Raw genomic sequence first — 14,088 nt, 5'->3', positions numbered from 1 at the left:
TTTTTTTTAAGATTTTATTTATTTATTTGACAGATCACAAGTAGGCAGAGAGGCAGGCAGAGAGAAGAGAGAGGAGGAAGCAGGCTCCCTCCTGAGCAGAGAGCCTGATGTGGGGCTCGATCCCAGGACCCTGGGATCATGACCTGAGTCGAAGGCAGAGGCTTTAACCCACTGAGCCACCCAGGCGCCCCTCGATATTTAGTTACATATTAATGTCTGTTTTATATAAATGTTTTAATAATACTAATATATTACATTATATATAGTACAAAATATAAACAATATACATAATTATACAGATATTATACATAAATAAAATACATATACATAATTATATATAATACATAATATATTAATAATAATGAGCTTTTTCTAGCTCATGAGGTATAGTCATAAAGGTATGTGTTAAGGTATTCTATAGAGGTATATGTATTATGAAATATGAAAACTTAAGTGCCAACTTTTTTTCTTTTTTTTAATTTAATTTTTATTTAATTAATTTTTTTTTTCTTTAATACAGGAATGGGTTGGACAAGTGGAAATAAGTGCCCTTTCTCTTATGTACAGGTAAACACTGTAGTAACATTAGGAAACGAAAAGTGAGTGGGAAATTAGTATATATTCCATTCCATTACTAAATTGTTAGAATAACAAAGCAGTTTTATGCCTTAATTGTGAAGCATCTTTTCTAAGATTTTTTAAATTAAATCAGTTAGGTTTCGATGTTAAATATGTCAACGTTTAGAAATTGTAATTCTCAAAATACCTTTGGGAAGCAATACAGACATTTTTCCAGGCCTGTAAACAATATTACTTATCAACTTGATAGAGGAATGATTTCCTGCTTTCTCAGGGATAGTAGCTTCAGATAGATGGCCACTAGAACAGAGGCAAAACACCATGTTATATTTATAATTACTTTTGTCTAGGAGAAGAATAGGTGACTGCTTTATTTTTTCTTCTTGAAATGTCTGTATAAAATTTCATCTTCACAATTTCTGTAAATTTGAAGTCTCCTCTTAGAATTGTATCTGAAGTTAACATATATGCAAATTATATTTGAAGTTCTACTTTTTAAAAAGGTACTTTCATACAGGTGTTTACAATGTTTTACAATTAAGTTATGGTATTGCTGTCTTTGTTTACTGCTCTCTCTACCACCTGGGACATTGCTCGGCACATATTAGGCTCTTAATGAATGCATGAATGAACGAATAATGGTTAAGTCATGAAATACATTTTCCCAGAAGTAATTGCTCAATTTTATTTTCAGGAAAGATTTTATAATTTACCGGGAACCAAATGTTTCTCCTTCACAAGTAACTGAAAATAATTTTCCGGAGAAGGTAAGAATTTTTCTAAGTGTTTCTGAAGGATTTAAGTAAAAGAACCACTTGCCACCTTGACCTTCTAAGCTATAGTTTTAAGGTGACCTTTTGAAATATTTTTGTATGAGGGTTATGATAATTTTTTAAACTTCCTGTTAATCATTATTGAGTCATATTTTGTATTTGTTTTTTTCCACAAATCTCAGTGTTGAACACTATCAGAACATTACACTAGAGGAAAAAACCTCAGATACTAGTGTATATAATTAACTAGACTGTTTTGTATCACTATAAACATTAAGTAGTAAAATTACTTGTGAAAGTAGGTTCTGCCATTGTATCCAAAAATACTTGGGTAATGGTGGTATATTTCTCCTTATAAAGATAATTTACTGGCTGAGATGTTATTATCTAGTCCCAAACTGGAAACAACTGAAAAATTATGTAAAGTCTAGAAAGAAAAAAAAAAACAAAAACCCTCAGTTGGTTCATTGTTACAAGAGAACTTTATTTTAATTAGCTGTTTTGGAATCGTCCAGGCCAAGTTGAAGTGTTTTGTCATCATGCTAATGGTGATAAGAGGGAGGGGAATTGAGTGAAATACTACCTTATAAAAAGGACTTTGGGGGCGCCTGGGTGGCTCAGTGGGTTAAAGCCCCTGCCTTCAGCTCAGGTTATGATCCTGGGATTCTGGGATTGAGCCCCGCATCGGGCTATCTGCTCAGCAGGGAGCCTGATTCCTCCTCTCTCTCTGCCTGCCTCTCTGCCTACTTGTGATCTGTCTGTCAAATAAATAAATAAAATCTTTAAAAAAAAAAAAAAAGAGTGCTTGGCTCTGGATTTGGCCTATCCAATACAGGTTTTGGAATACACCATAATTCAAACAAAATCAGTGTGTCGTTCATTGCATAAGCAATTGACTATTTAGAAAGTACTTAAAACAGCAGAAAAAAATTTACTTTTGATCGTGCCTCTTAGAGGTCAGCATCTTCATAAGGTTTTGGAGTATTTAGTATTTTATTGTCTTTTAACTGTCTTGTTTTTTTAAATAGTGGAAATTCTATTGTTTTCATGTATGCTGTATATTTTTTGGGATCCCGTAAGCGTTTCCCCAGATCATTGAGAACTTTTTGATTTAATGACATTTCAGCATTGGATATACCATAGTTGACGACACTGAAGCTTTAGGTTGCTTCTAAAATAATTTTTTTTTTTTTTTTTTTTAAAGTAAGCTCCATGCCTAGCATGGAGCCCAGTGTGGGGCTTGAACTCACCACCCTGAGATCAAGATCTGGGCTGAAATCAAGAGTTGGGCACTTAACCAACTGAGTCACCAGGTGCCCCTAAAATAATCATTTTTTTAAAAAATCTTATTTGTGAGAGTATGTGCAAGAGAGAGAGAAGGAGAGAGGGAGGGGTGGGGGAGAGATAGAGGGACAGGGAGAGAGCAAGGGAGAAGAAAGTATGAGCCAGGGTGGGGAGAGGAAGAGGGAGAAGCAGACTCCCACTGAACAGGGAGTCCAGTGCAGGGTTCATTCCAGGACCTTGAGATAATGACCCGAGCCAAAGGCAGATGCTTAACGGAGCCACCCAGGTGCCCCTAAAATAATCATTTTCTATTTGGATATTATTTATTAGTAATTCTGAGAAGTTGGAGGTAAAAGTTGCTTGTAAGTGTCATAAGTGAAGGACTGAAAGGTGTCTTTAATTTTTCTCTTTCAGGTATTACTGTGTTTTTCAAATGGAAATCATTATGATATTGTCTATCCCATAAAGTATAAAGAGAACTCTGCAATGTGTCAGTGTGAGTATCACCGTCGTGTATGTGTAGGAAGTTATATTCCTAAGCTATACATTCCTAATGCAAAGAAGTCTGTTTTGTTCCATACAAAGATATGCAGAGAATCTTGGGTTAGCAGAAGTATTAATACTGTTAAGAAAACTTGTTTGACTAGGAAAAAATGGAGCTAGTAACTTGAATTTGACTTCTAAATACAGTTATTTTCTGCAGTAATTCATTTTGGTAATAAGCATTTGTATGTGTTTTTAAAGTTGTTGGTGTAGAGCTTGAAAATCTAAATGAGCAAACCAGGCATTTGATTGTTTTGACACTAGAACAGGGTTTCTTAAACTTTGACACTACTGCCATTTTGGGCCAGATAATTCTTTGGAGTTGTTCTGTGCATTATGGAACATTAAGTATAGCGTCCCTGGCTTGTACCATGTAGAGCTCTCTTTTTCATTGCAACAAGTAAAAAGCTCTCCAAATTTTGCCAGGTGTTTCTTAGAAGGATAAAATCCCCTCTCCTTCCCCAGTTGAGAATTACCACTTTAGTAGTCCTTTCTACCTTACTCTCCTTTATCATCTGTCTGATGAAGTGTACATCACTCAAACAGAGCATCAGTGCTGGGCATGTAACAGCTTTTTCCTTTGTTCTTAAGCTAGTGGTGACAGTAAAGATATGGGTAATGCAATTTTTAGAATTGAGGGATCTGTTTTAAAATAAAAAAGTGTAGCTGTCTGTATCCTAGTCTGTGTCCTCCTCTTCTAGCTGGTTAAAAATCTAAACATTTCAGCTTCGGGAAGGATAGCTCCTGGAGCCTACCTTACCCATACTTCTCTCATGCCTATGTTTTAGATGTTATCAGGGGTGGCAGAAAGGTGATCTGTGAGAAGGTGGTCTCTTTGGGGACTCATTTAGAGGGTGGGTACCTATTGTTGATGAATTTTTAGTTTCAAAAAGATTGCTGCAGTATAATTAAATCAGAGTCCTAAATGCCATCTGTAATGTGTTTTTGAGTATTTGGTAATCTATATTTTTGTGTTTTCTAGAGGTTTTTTGGTTTTGGTTTGTTTTGTTTTTAAAGCAAAAAAGTTGTTTAAATATGCTTCTTTCAGTGGGTGCTCAGAATACATTTTAAAACAGTTGTTTTTGGAGTCGCTTATGAAAAGCTGTCTCTTCTAGGAATCTTAAAGTTTCTTAATGTTTTCTTTCCACATCTCTTAAGGTTGGGCAGATTATGTGACCTTTTTAATTCTCAAGTTTCCTCATCTGTACTGTTAGAATAGTAATACTTTGCTGTGCGTGGAATTTAATATGAACATATGTAAAGGGTATGCATAGTGCCTGGAATGCAGTAATTGTATGCATGTTTAGCCTTTACTGTTATCATACTTGCTTCACGGTTGTGGTACCTTTTTGTGTTTTAAAAATGGCAGTAGCTTATGTAATGGTTTCCAATTAATTACAGAGACAGAAATTCTAGTTGTTTTCTATCTAGATAACTTTTTGATTAAATTGTATTATTGAGCAGAAGATGTCACAAGTGCCCTAGTTAGGATTTTAGAAACCTGGGCAATAGACATTGTCAATTTTGTGTTAAAACATAACATTAGTTAATGTTGCATAACATTTCTCTTATTAATTGCAGCTCTCCTTTATGAATTGCTATATGAGAAGGTATTTAAAACTGATGTTAGTAAAATATTGATGGGACTAGACACTTCTGAAGTAGCTGATGAAAACAACAGCGAAATATCAGATTCAGAGGATGACAGTTGCAAGTAAGAATGAATTTAAGTCCTAAAATATCTTTATAGTGCCCTGTAAAGAAGTAATTCAATAAGAAATGTGAGGCATGGAGTTGCCTCACATATTGAGGTATTATATACCTCATTGTGTACCTAAAATATAGCAGTCTGCAGTCCAAGATTCTTTTTGCCTGCCTCTGATTTTTATTTAATTTTTATTACGGGACTGTTTTTAAAAGTTGATGTTTTTGGTTGATAGGCTCTATTTCTGTAGAATCTACAAGTATATGTGTATAATAGGCTTAGTCCTGCCTATATGTGTGTGTGTATTGTAAAATTTTAAGGCTAACCTGTCATTTGTTTACATATCCAATGATGAAAAAATGACCATTTTATTTCTGCGACTTACTTTTATTGTTTCCTTACTCAGATAATGCCTTCCTTTTTCTTTTTATATAATAATAATCCCAAATTGGGGTACAAGTATGAGAACAGTTCTGGGTAATGTCTCTGTTTAGGATTGTGAATAAACATCTTTTAACTTAGAATCTCTGAGGCCTCTTCCACACAGGATAATGTAGGATAGTGGTTAAGAGCTTGGGGCCATAGACAGCCAAATCTGGTTTCAATCCCGGCTTCCTGCTAAAGTGACTAGACTTGGGGCAACTTACTAAGTTTACTAGCATGCCCCAATTCTATATAAAATTAGGATATATTAGTATTTCCTCAGAGGAAAATTTGTAAGAATTAAAATAAATAATGTATAATGTGTATAGCCTAGTTTCTAGATACGGCATCTGACATTTTTTAGTTTTTATTAATAATGTTAAAACCTTTACTCTGTGTTTCGTAAGAGCTCTACCCAATTCCATTCCCAGTCAGGATAATACTACATTATTCCTAGTGTGTGAGAGTATGAAAGCCTACTTGGTATTCTATAGTGAAACTAGAGAAATAAATGAAATTAAACCTTAGGATATCTAATTCTTTATTGAATATATCTCCTTTTATCAGAAATGCCAGGCATTTGTTGAGTTACATTTTTCTGATCCTTACTGAAAAAGTGATTGACTACCATTTCTTTGTAAGAGAGAGATGAGTCAGGTTAGAATCTGGATCTGCTATTGCACATTTAATTCTAGGATAGACTAACTTTAAACAGAAGTTCTGCTCTATCATTTAATCTAGGTTCCTATCTGATTAGAATGTGTCATTGAGCTTAGAGGAAGTTGAGAGAGCGAGTGATTATCTTGTTATAGCTTATTACCTATTATGGTGTGGAGGGACTTGAGCACATGCCCTTTGGTCCCTGCTCATCATTTTAGCAATAGTTGGGTCTGGCATAGCAGTTGACTGATGAAATAGGTATGAAGTTAAGGCTAGTAAGCTGGAGAAGTTTATGAGGAAAGGTGTGTTCATTGTAAAGTGTAATCTTTCTAAACTGCTAATTTGTAGCCCTTGGAACATGGAAGCCATTTTTTTCCTCCAAAGATTGATTTACTTGAGAGCAAGAGAGCATGCACCCACAGCACACGCAGAGGTGTGCACGAGTGGAAGGGGCAGAGGGAGAGGAAGAATCTCAAGCAGACTCCCCGCTGAGCACAGTGTTTGACAAGGGTCTTGATCTCATGACCCTGAGATAACAACTGGAGCCTAACAGTTGCCCCACTGCCTGCACCACCCAGGCTTCCCAACATGGAAGCTTTTTAAAATTTTTTTATTCTTAAATTTATTTTAATTAATTTACTTATTTTTTTTTTTAAAGTCTTACTTATTTGTCAGAGAGAGAGAAGGGGGAGAGAGTGTGCACACAAGCAGGGGGAGCACAGGCAGAGGGAAAAACAGGCTCCCTGCCAAGGAGGGAGCCTGGTGTGGGGCTAGATTCTAGGACCCTGGAATCATGACCTGAGCCTAAGGCAGATGCTTAACCAACTGAGCCGCCCAGAGGTCCCTGAAGCATTTTTTAAATTAACTTTTTGTTGAATTAATAACATTTCTCTTCACTTGTATCATGTCTGGCCTAAGGAGGCTAAGGCTTTAGTTAGGGAAGAATGCTGCATAATTATGGTATGATAGTTAGGCATAGTTTGGGTAATAAGGAGGATGTCACTCTACTCTTGTGCCTAGATTCTTTTTACTTTCATATTGGTCAGTCCTGAAGTGGTGGGAATTATGGGTGATTTAGACTGTAGGTTGCGGTCTCTTAAATATTGCCACATTTAAGGACACAGATTTGAAGATTGTCCTGAAGACTGAGATTGATTAATTAAGGAGGAGCTGTAGGACAGAAGACTACAGTCCCGTCTCTTCTTTTGTTTGTCCTGCCATCACTATGTTTCCACTTTTCCAATCTCTTGGCCACTCCAGGGTCTTTCCACTTGCTGCTCTCTGCCTGGAATACTGAATAGCCATATGATTTGCTGTCTCATCACCTTTAATTCTTTATTCAGAAAGGCATCTTAGCAAGTCCTTTCCTCATCTCACTTGTTATTTCAGGCCTATGTCTCAGTGCTATCACTTCTGCTAACTGGCTACCTGGATGCCACCCTACCCTGTAGATAGTACTTACCATCATTTTAGCATACTGATGAGTTAGTTTGTGTTTGCGCTCATTTGTTGTGGAATATTTTGTTTAATGGAGCCTCATCAATATACTGAAAGAAAATGTTTACATTAAATGTTTTATAAATTTTTTTCCACCCACCCAAATTTCATAGTTCTTTTCGTTTCTGTGTTTTTGATGATTGAGCCTTACATAAAGGATTACTCATAAAAGTTTTTTATCTATATCTTAATATGGATACATATGTGTGTGTGTGTGTCTGTGTATGGGCGTTTGTATAAATACATCCTTATAATAAATCTTATGTGAACTCCACTGGAATATAGCTTTGGCTTTTTGAAACATAATTATGACGGGAGATCTTTATGTGAGGTTAAGATAAGTTAATTGTATAAACACATTTTTGTACTTTTAATTATGGTTATATTTCTTTTGTAGGAGTAAAACTACCACTACTAATGATGTGAATGGAGTTAAAGCTTTGTCAAGTGATCAGGTATTTTTTTTAATGGTTTTAACTAGTTCTTCCACTTAAGAAAGCAGATTAATTTAGTCTTAATTTTTACTTGTACATTTTCTTTTTTTTTTTTTTTTAAAGATTTTATTTATTTGACAGGGAGAGAGAGAGATCACGCGTAGCCAGAGAGGCAGGCTGAGGGAGTGGGGGAAGCAGGCCCCCTGCTGAGCAGAGAGCCAGATGCAGGACTTGATCCTAGGACCCTGAGGTCATGACCTGAGCCAAAGTAGAGGCTTAACCCACTGAGCCACCCAGGCATCCCTTTACTTGTACGTTTTCAATGGAGTCAGGATCATCTGACTCTGAGAAAATTATTGTTGACTTCCTAATTTTTAAAGTTTTCTTCTTCATTTGATTTTACTCTTACACGTATCTCAAACAAAAATGTTTTTTGTTTTTTTTTTTTTTAATTTATTTATTTATTTGACAGAGGGAGATCACAACTAGGCAGAGAGGCAGGCAGAGAGAGAGAGGAGGAAGCAGGCTCCCTGCTGAGCAGAGAGTGTGATGCGGCACTCGATCCCAGGACCCTGGGATCATGACCCGAGTTGAAGGCAGGGGCTTAACCCACTGAGCCACCCAGGTGCCCCCAAACAAAAATGTTTTAAAAGCATTTCTGTTCTGTGTTGATTGGACTTCCTGACTTTGTTTGTTTAGAACCCGAAAAACAATGGGAACTCTCCTAGCCTCCCTTTGTCTAGAAAGGTTCTTAAGTCACTCAATCCAGCAGTCTATAGAAATGTGGAATATGAAATCTGGCTGAAGTCTAAGCAAGGTAAGTTAATCTGTATTTTCCATAAATTTGCTTTGTGACACTTGAAAGTAATTATGTCAACTTGATATTTATACTCATACTGTTTACAGCTCAACAGAAACGTGATTATTCCATTGCTGCTGGCTTACAGTATGAAGTTGGAGATAAATGTCAAGTAAGTGATTATATAGAGGAAGAAAAAATTTTACTTGCAATCTTAATTTACTGTAATAGGAATTAAGACAGTTCAAGTTTGAATGTGTTGTTAATTTGAGATTTCAGAATATATTTTATCACATATGCATTTTAATAGTTGTGAAAGTTTAGTTTTTTGATCCATTAGAGTACATTACCAAAATTTGTATATATATAAAAGCCATGGCATCCCATCATGTGATCTTTGAGTACAATGTCAGTCTTTGAAAAACTTGTTTGAAAGAAGTAACAATAACATAGTAGATTTTTAGGTATTTTCATTACAGTTGGCAGATTGCTGAAATTGATTCAGACTTGACATTATAGGCCAGTTTGTTTTATGAAAGTCCTCCTAGAAGATTTTGATGGGTACATAATGGTTTTCTGTTGGATTGAGAAAGAGTGAATAGTAATGAAGGGAGTTGTGCCATTCATTTTGAGTAAACTGTTGCTCTGGATTTAAGTAGCTGATTGTTAAAGGGGAAAGTTGGGTTAGATCACTTCTCAACTTGGAGTGATTTTGCAATCCTCACTCCCTATTTGGCAGTGTGTGCAGACAACTTTTGTTGTCACAGCACAGCCGGGGAGGTGCTATTGACATCCACTGGGTAGAGGCCAGGAATACTGCTAAACATCCTGCAGTGCACAGGACACCCCCTCTTACTGCTAACAAAGACTTGTCCAGTCTAGTGTTGATACTCCAAAGCTGGAGAAGCTGGATAATTTTTAAGGTTCCCTGTGGTTTTTTTGTTTTGTTTTTTGTTTTTTTTTTTTTAAGATTTTATTTATTTATTTGACAGAGACGAGAAGCAGTTAGAGAGAGAGAGAGAGAGAGAGAGAGAGGGAAGCAGGCTCCCCGCTGAGCAGAGAGCCCAATGCGGAGCTCGATCCCAGGACCCTGCGGTCATGACCTGAGCTGAAGGCAGAGGCTTTAACCCACTAAGCCACCCAGGCGCCCCATCTGTTTTTTTTTTTTTTTTTAATGGAAAAATTGTCCTCTGTTTCCAAAACAAATAACCTAGGGACATAAAAATTTTATTTGGAGATAATTTTCACAAAAAATGGTTTTCATTGAGAAGTGTTGCCTTTTAAAAATTACTTTAAAATAGCCATTGACAAACATTTTTGCTTGACTTGTGGTAACACTCAGTTTCCTGTGTGGTAGAGTGGTTTGTGGAAAGTATCTGATTGATGAGGATTATATTAGCATCAATGATAGCCTAAAGTATCTGATTGATGAGGATTATATTAGCATCAATGATAGCCTATCTTAAGAACTTTTAATAAAAGTGTTCTGATTCTGAGGTATTTGAAAGGAAAGGAAGAAGAGGATATGATTTATTTATGTTCTTCCTTACGGAATTGTCAGAAATGTGCTGTAATCACAGAACAGAATTCTGGAATCTTTCGTTACAGTGATTTGGAAAACTTGGAAAAAAACAGAAGTGAATCTCGGGCTTATTAGGGCCCCCCTCCTTCTCACTCCCCCTTAACAGAGAAGATTGCTTACGCTGCATCACTAAAACTTGCTTGTTATTTTAAGTCAAGTATGTTTCCTTTGAGGTTGCAGTGCTTTTGGTAAAGTAGATGCTCTTGATAAAGTAGATGGTAAAGCAGATACTTGTTTTAATTTTTTCCTTTTTAAAGTATTTTGTTTCTATACCTACTAGATTATCTCACTTGGGTAAAATTTAATTGATATTTTATTACAGAAACTGCTGTGACTCAAAGGTGATTTTACTCAAGCATTTAAGATGTAGTTTAAACTTTTCACAGATTAACTTCAGAAAGATCTGTTTTATTGCTAGACTGTTGAAGGGAGGGAAGGTTCACTATCCTTTTGTGAGTACTGAAGAATGAAACCTTAGCTTTAGGACTAAATCTAGAAATAGGAAGTTAACTTGAAGGAGTGCTGCGTACCTTGGGCTTATGTGCAGTGATCAGCAGGTACCCTGTTCATTAAGTACTGTTTGACTCTAGGAAGAAACCTAAAGGCTTACTGTTGTCACAGTTTGCTGTTGGGTAGTAACAGTTGTGTATTAGAGAACACGTCATGGATCTAGTTTTAGGGGAAAAAAAAGGTCACAGTTACTCATTTTAAAAATTGAGAAAGTGGGGGTGCCTGGGTGGCTCAGTGGGTTAAAGCCTCTGCTTTTGGCTCGGGTCATGGTCCCAGGGTCCTGGGATCAAGCCCCAAATCGGGCTCTCTGCTCAGCAGGGAGCCTGCTTCCTCCTCTCTCTCTGCCTGCCTCTCTGCCTACTTGTGATCTCTGTCTGTCAAATAAATAAATAAAATCTTAAAAAAAAAAATAAAATAAAAATTGAGAAAGTGAAAAGATAATAGTAATTATAATATGAGGTTCTCTCATTTATAGAGTGGTTGCTGTGTGTTAGTGCCCTTTCTGTATATCATATGTTCCTCATTCCATCTCCATGAGTCCTATGATGTAGGTACTATTATTAGCTCTATTTTGCATGTGAGGACACTGAAGCATGAAACAAGTAACTTGCCAAAGGTCATATTGCTGGTAAGTAGAAAAGATGGGCCTAGAATCCCGGTATGCAGTGCTAGCACCCTTTGTTTGGAACTGGGGCATGCTGCCTCTCTTGTTGGGAGCCTGATAGATTGTGGTCCTGCATCTCTGTAAATTACTTATAGAAACGGTTTATAAAATTTTGGAAGTGTGAACAAAAAAAGGCTTTTTTTTTATGCTAGAGGTCTGGGGGGGTCAGAAAAGTATGTTATACCATTTTTAGCTTGGTTTTGTTTTTAACAGTATACAGTCCTTTTCTCTTTAATTAAAAATAAGATAAAAATTTAAAAGGTGATCATTAATGCAAAGGAAGCAGGTGACTGATTTTTCTTTCTGGAATTGTTCAGCAGGTTAGGTTGGATCACAATGGAAAATTTTCTAATGCAGACTTTCCAGGGATTCACTCAGAGAATGGACCAGTTTTGGTCGAAGAACTTGGAAAGAAGTATGTACTGCTCTTTAACTGAGGCATTTACTGTCTCTTCCATTTAGCCTATTGTAATCATGAGGATTTCTAAATTACCCTATGTATTTGTAAATTAATCAAAGGTATTGCCTTTGTGTAGAAAATGAATTCATTTAGATCTCTTGAAAGAGCAGTTTGAGTTCAGATTTTGTGTTTTGTGTGTTAATGCATTTTAAAAACTTGTTTTATTGCTTACAGTTTAAAATGTGCCATTCTTTGTAAAGGCAGTTTGGTAAATTGACTCTTTTGTAACTGTAAAGTGGGGAACATTGGAGGACAGGGACCATATTCATTTCTAATTTTCACTTAGTACGACATTGCATGTAGTTAATTTTCACTAAATGTTTGTTTGTCACATAGGGTAGTAAAATACTATGGTTGACTTGCTGTTACACAGTCTTTGTAGCACCTTTTGTTTCAGTTCCTGCTGTCTTTGTTAGAAAAAAGGGTAGTGAGTCACACCTAAACTTTACTAGGGAAAATATCAAACATATGCAAATGTAAACATAGTACATTGAACTCCACTGATAGTACATGTAACCCCACTGTAAGCATCACCCTGTTGGAGCAACTGTGTTTGACAGCCTTTTCTAATCAGTTCTCCCTAACCCCCTTTTTAAAAAATGGGTATGGAATTGAATAAAGCAAATGCCAGACAACACATCATTTAATAGACACTTAGCTGCTTATGTATGCCTCTAACATAATATGGACGCCTCCCTGCCTTAGCTGTAGTACCATCAGCACATCTAACAGAATTAAAGTCATTCCTTTTTTATCCAATATTTTCCTTAGATTGTGTTTAAGTCTTTTAGTCTTCCATTTTTTTAGGTTAGGAAATATGCTTTTGATTTATGTCATCTGACTTGATTAGAATTATATCTGGAATTAGAATTAGGATTATACAATGCTTTGTATTTTAATTTAAGAACTAAAACTAAATTCTTTTGTAAGTTAAAAATCCTCATGCAGAATACTTAAGTAGATACTCTTACTAGGAATATTTTTTTTTTATAAATGTTTTTCTCTTGAAGACACTCCTCGAAGAACTTCAAACCACCTCCCTCTGAAAGCTGGAACACCGTATCAGGGAAGAAGATGAGAAAACCTTCCACTTCTGGACAAAATTTCCACTCTGGTTAGGATTATATCAAATTAATCTTTCTTTGGGGGAGGGATATTGGTACTTGGGATTGTTTGTTTATTTTTAAATAGGAAAGTTATGTGATTTTTTTGGCTTTTTGTCACAGACATGGATTACAGAGGGCCAAAGAATCCAAGCAAGCCAATAAAAGCTCCCTCAGCACTACCTCCTCGACTCCAGCATCCTTCGGGAGTAAGACAACATGCATTCTCTAGTCATTCTGCAGGGTCACAGTCTCAGAAACCCTCCAGTGAGCACAAAAATCTTAATAGGACACCTTCACAGATCATAAGGTAACCTTCCTGAATGCAAAGGAAATAGAAATGGAGCAGTATTTCTTTTATCTGCCATGGTACATGCATGCAAATAGTTATAATTTTTTGTTCATTTGTCTGTAGTATAATATTAAAAGTATTGTTGATAAAATACCATGTAAGGATTTTAGTATTTTATAATTAAATGCATAATTCTCATTAAATCAAAGTAATTTTTAGGGTAAGGCATCTTTAGTTTTGAGTAATTTTTTCAAATGATCTGGGAGACCTTATCCTAGCCAAGTCTATTCTTGCACTTAATAGTTTTCTGGTAGCTTGTGATTTGTTAAATGCTCCCTTTATATAGGAACTTAACCAAAATGGTCCGTTGTCTTTGTTCTGATAAGTTTGGGTTGTTTGTGACATGTGCCTAATATTGAATTGGGGCTACAGAGTGTATAAGTTACTGTAATCATGTATATTAGCAATCTGACTGAATATCCAAAGACAGATGAACTTCAGGATCATAATTTTTCTGTATAGTAGATTTTATTTTTTCCCTAATCTTTTTGTGGAGTAGTTTATAGCCCTTAGGGTGTGTCTTAAGTTGAGGCTGTCCTTTCCATGCAAACTTAGCCATGTCTCTTCGGCACTGGAGCCCTGTGACCATTGCCTTTCCCATTCCAAGCTTCGTCTCCCCAAGGGCCTGAGCAGCTGTAGCATCAGCTTATGTGTTGGCCAAACTCTGGTCTTCATTTCCTTTATTTCCAGCTTTTGGGCATTCCCCTTTCTTGGGTATGT

At 36.2% G+C, this 14,088-nt stretch overlaps 1 protein-coding gene across 3 annotated transcripts in view; it reads left to right on the top strand.

Annotated features, from left to right (window-relative positions):
• OTUD4 (OTU deubiquitinase 4) overlaps positions 1-14,088 on the top strand; it is a 47,575-nt gene that overhangs the window by 14,905 nt on the left and 18,582 nt on the right. For 2 of the 3 annotated variants that reach the window (XM_059373155.1, XM_059373143.1), the window contains exons 4-13: positions 521-567; positions 1,274-1,346; positions 3,051-3,132; positions 4,761-4,893; positions 7,862-7,919; positions 8,598-8,715; positions 8,805-8,869; positions 11,771-11,868; positions 12,924-13,027; positions 13,140-13,326. In XM_059373155.1, coding sequence (XP_059229138.1) covers positions 521-567; positions 1,274-1,346; positions 3,051-3,132; positions 4,761-4,893; positions 7,862-7,919; positions 8,598-8,715; positions 8,805-8,869; positions 11,771-11,868; positions 12,924-13,027; positions 13,140-13,326 — 965 coding nt within the window. The remainder of the gene's footprint in view (positions 1-520; positions 568-1,273; positions 1,347-3,050; positions 3,133-4,760; positions 4,894-7,861; positions 7,920-8,597; positions 8,716-8,804; positions 8,870-11,770; positions 11,869-12,923; positions 13,028-13,139; positions 13,327-14,088) is intronic. The other variant, XM_059373151.1, reaches the window with a different exon arrangement.

Source organism: Mustela nigripes, chromosome 1, assembly GCF_022355385.1.
Source record: "Mustela nigripes isolate SB6536 chromosome 1, MUSNIG.SB6536, whole genome shotgun sequence".
NCBI classification, from domain to species: Eukaryota; Metazoa; Chordata; class Mammalia; order Carnivora; family Mustelidae; genus Mustela; species Mustela nigripes.
The sequence above is the reverse complement of the archived record's forward strand: the minus strand, read 5'-3'. Positions and strand labels throughout refer to the sequence as shown.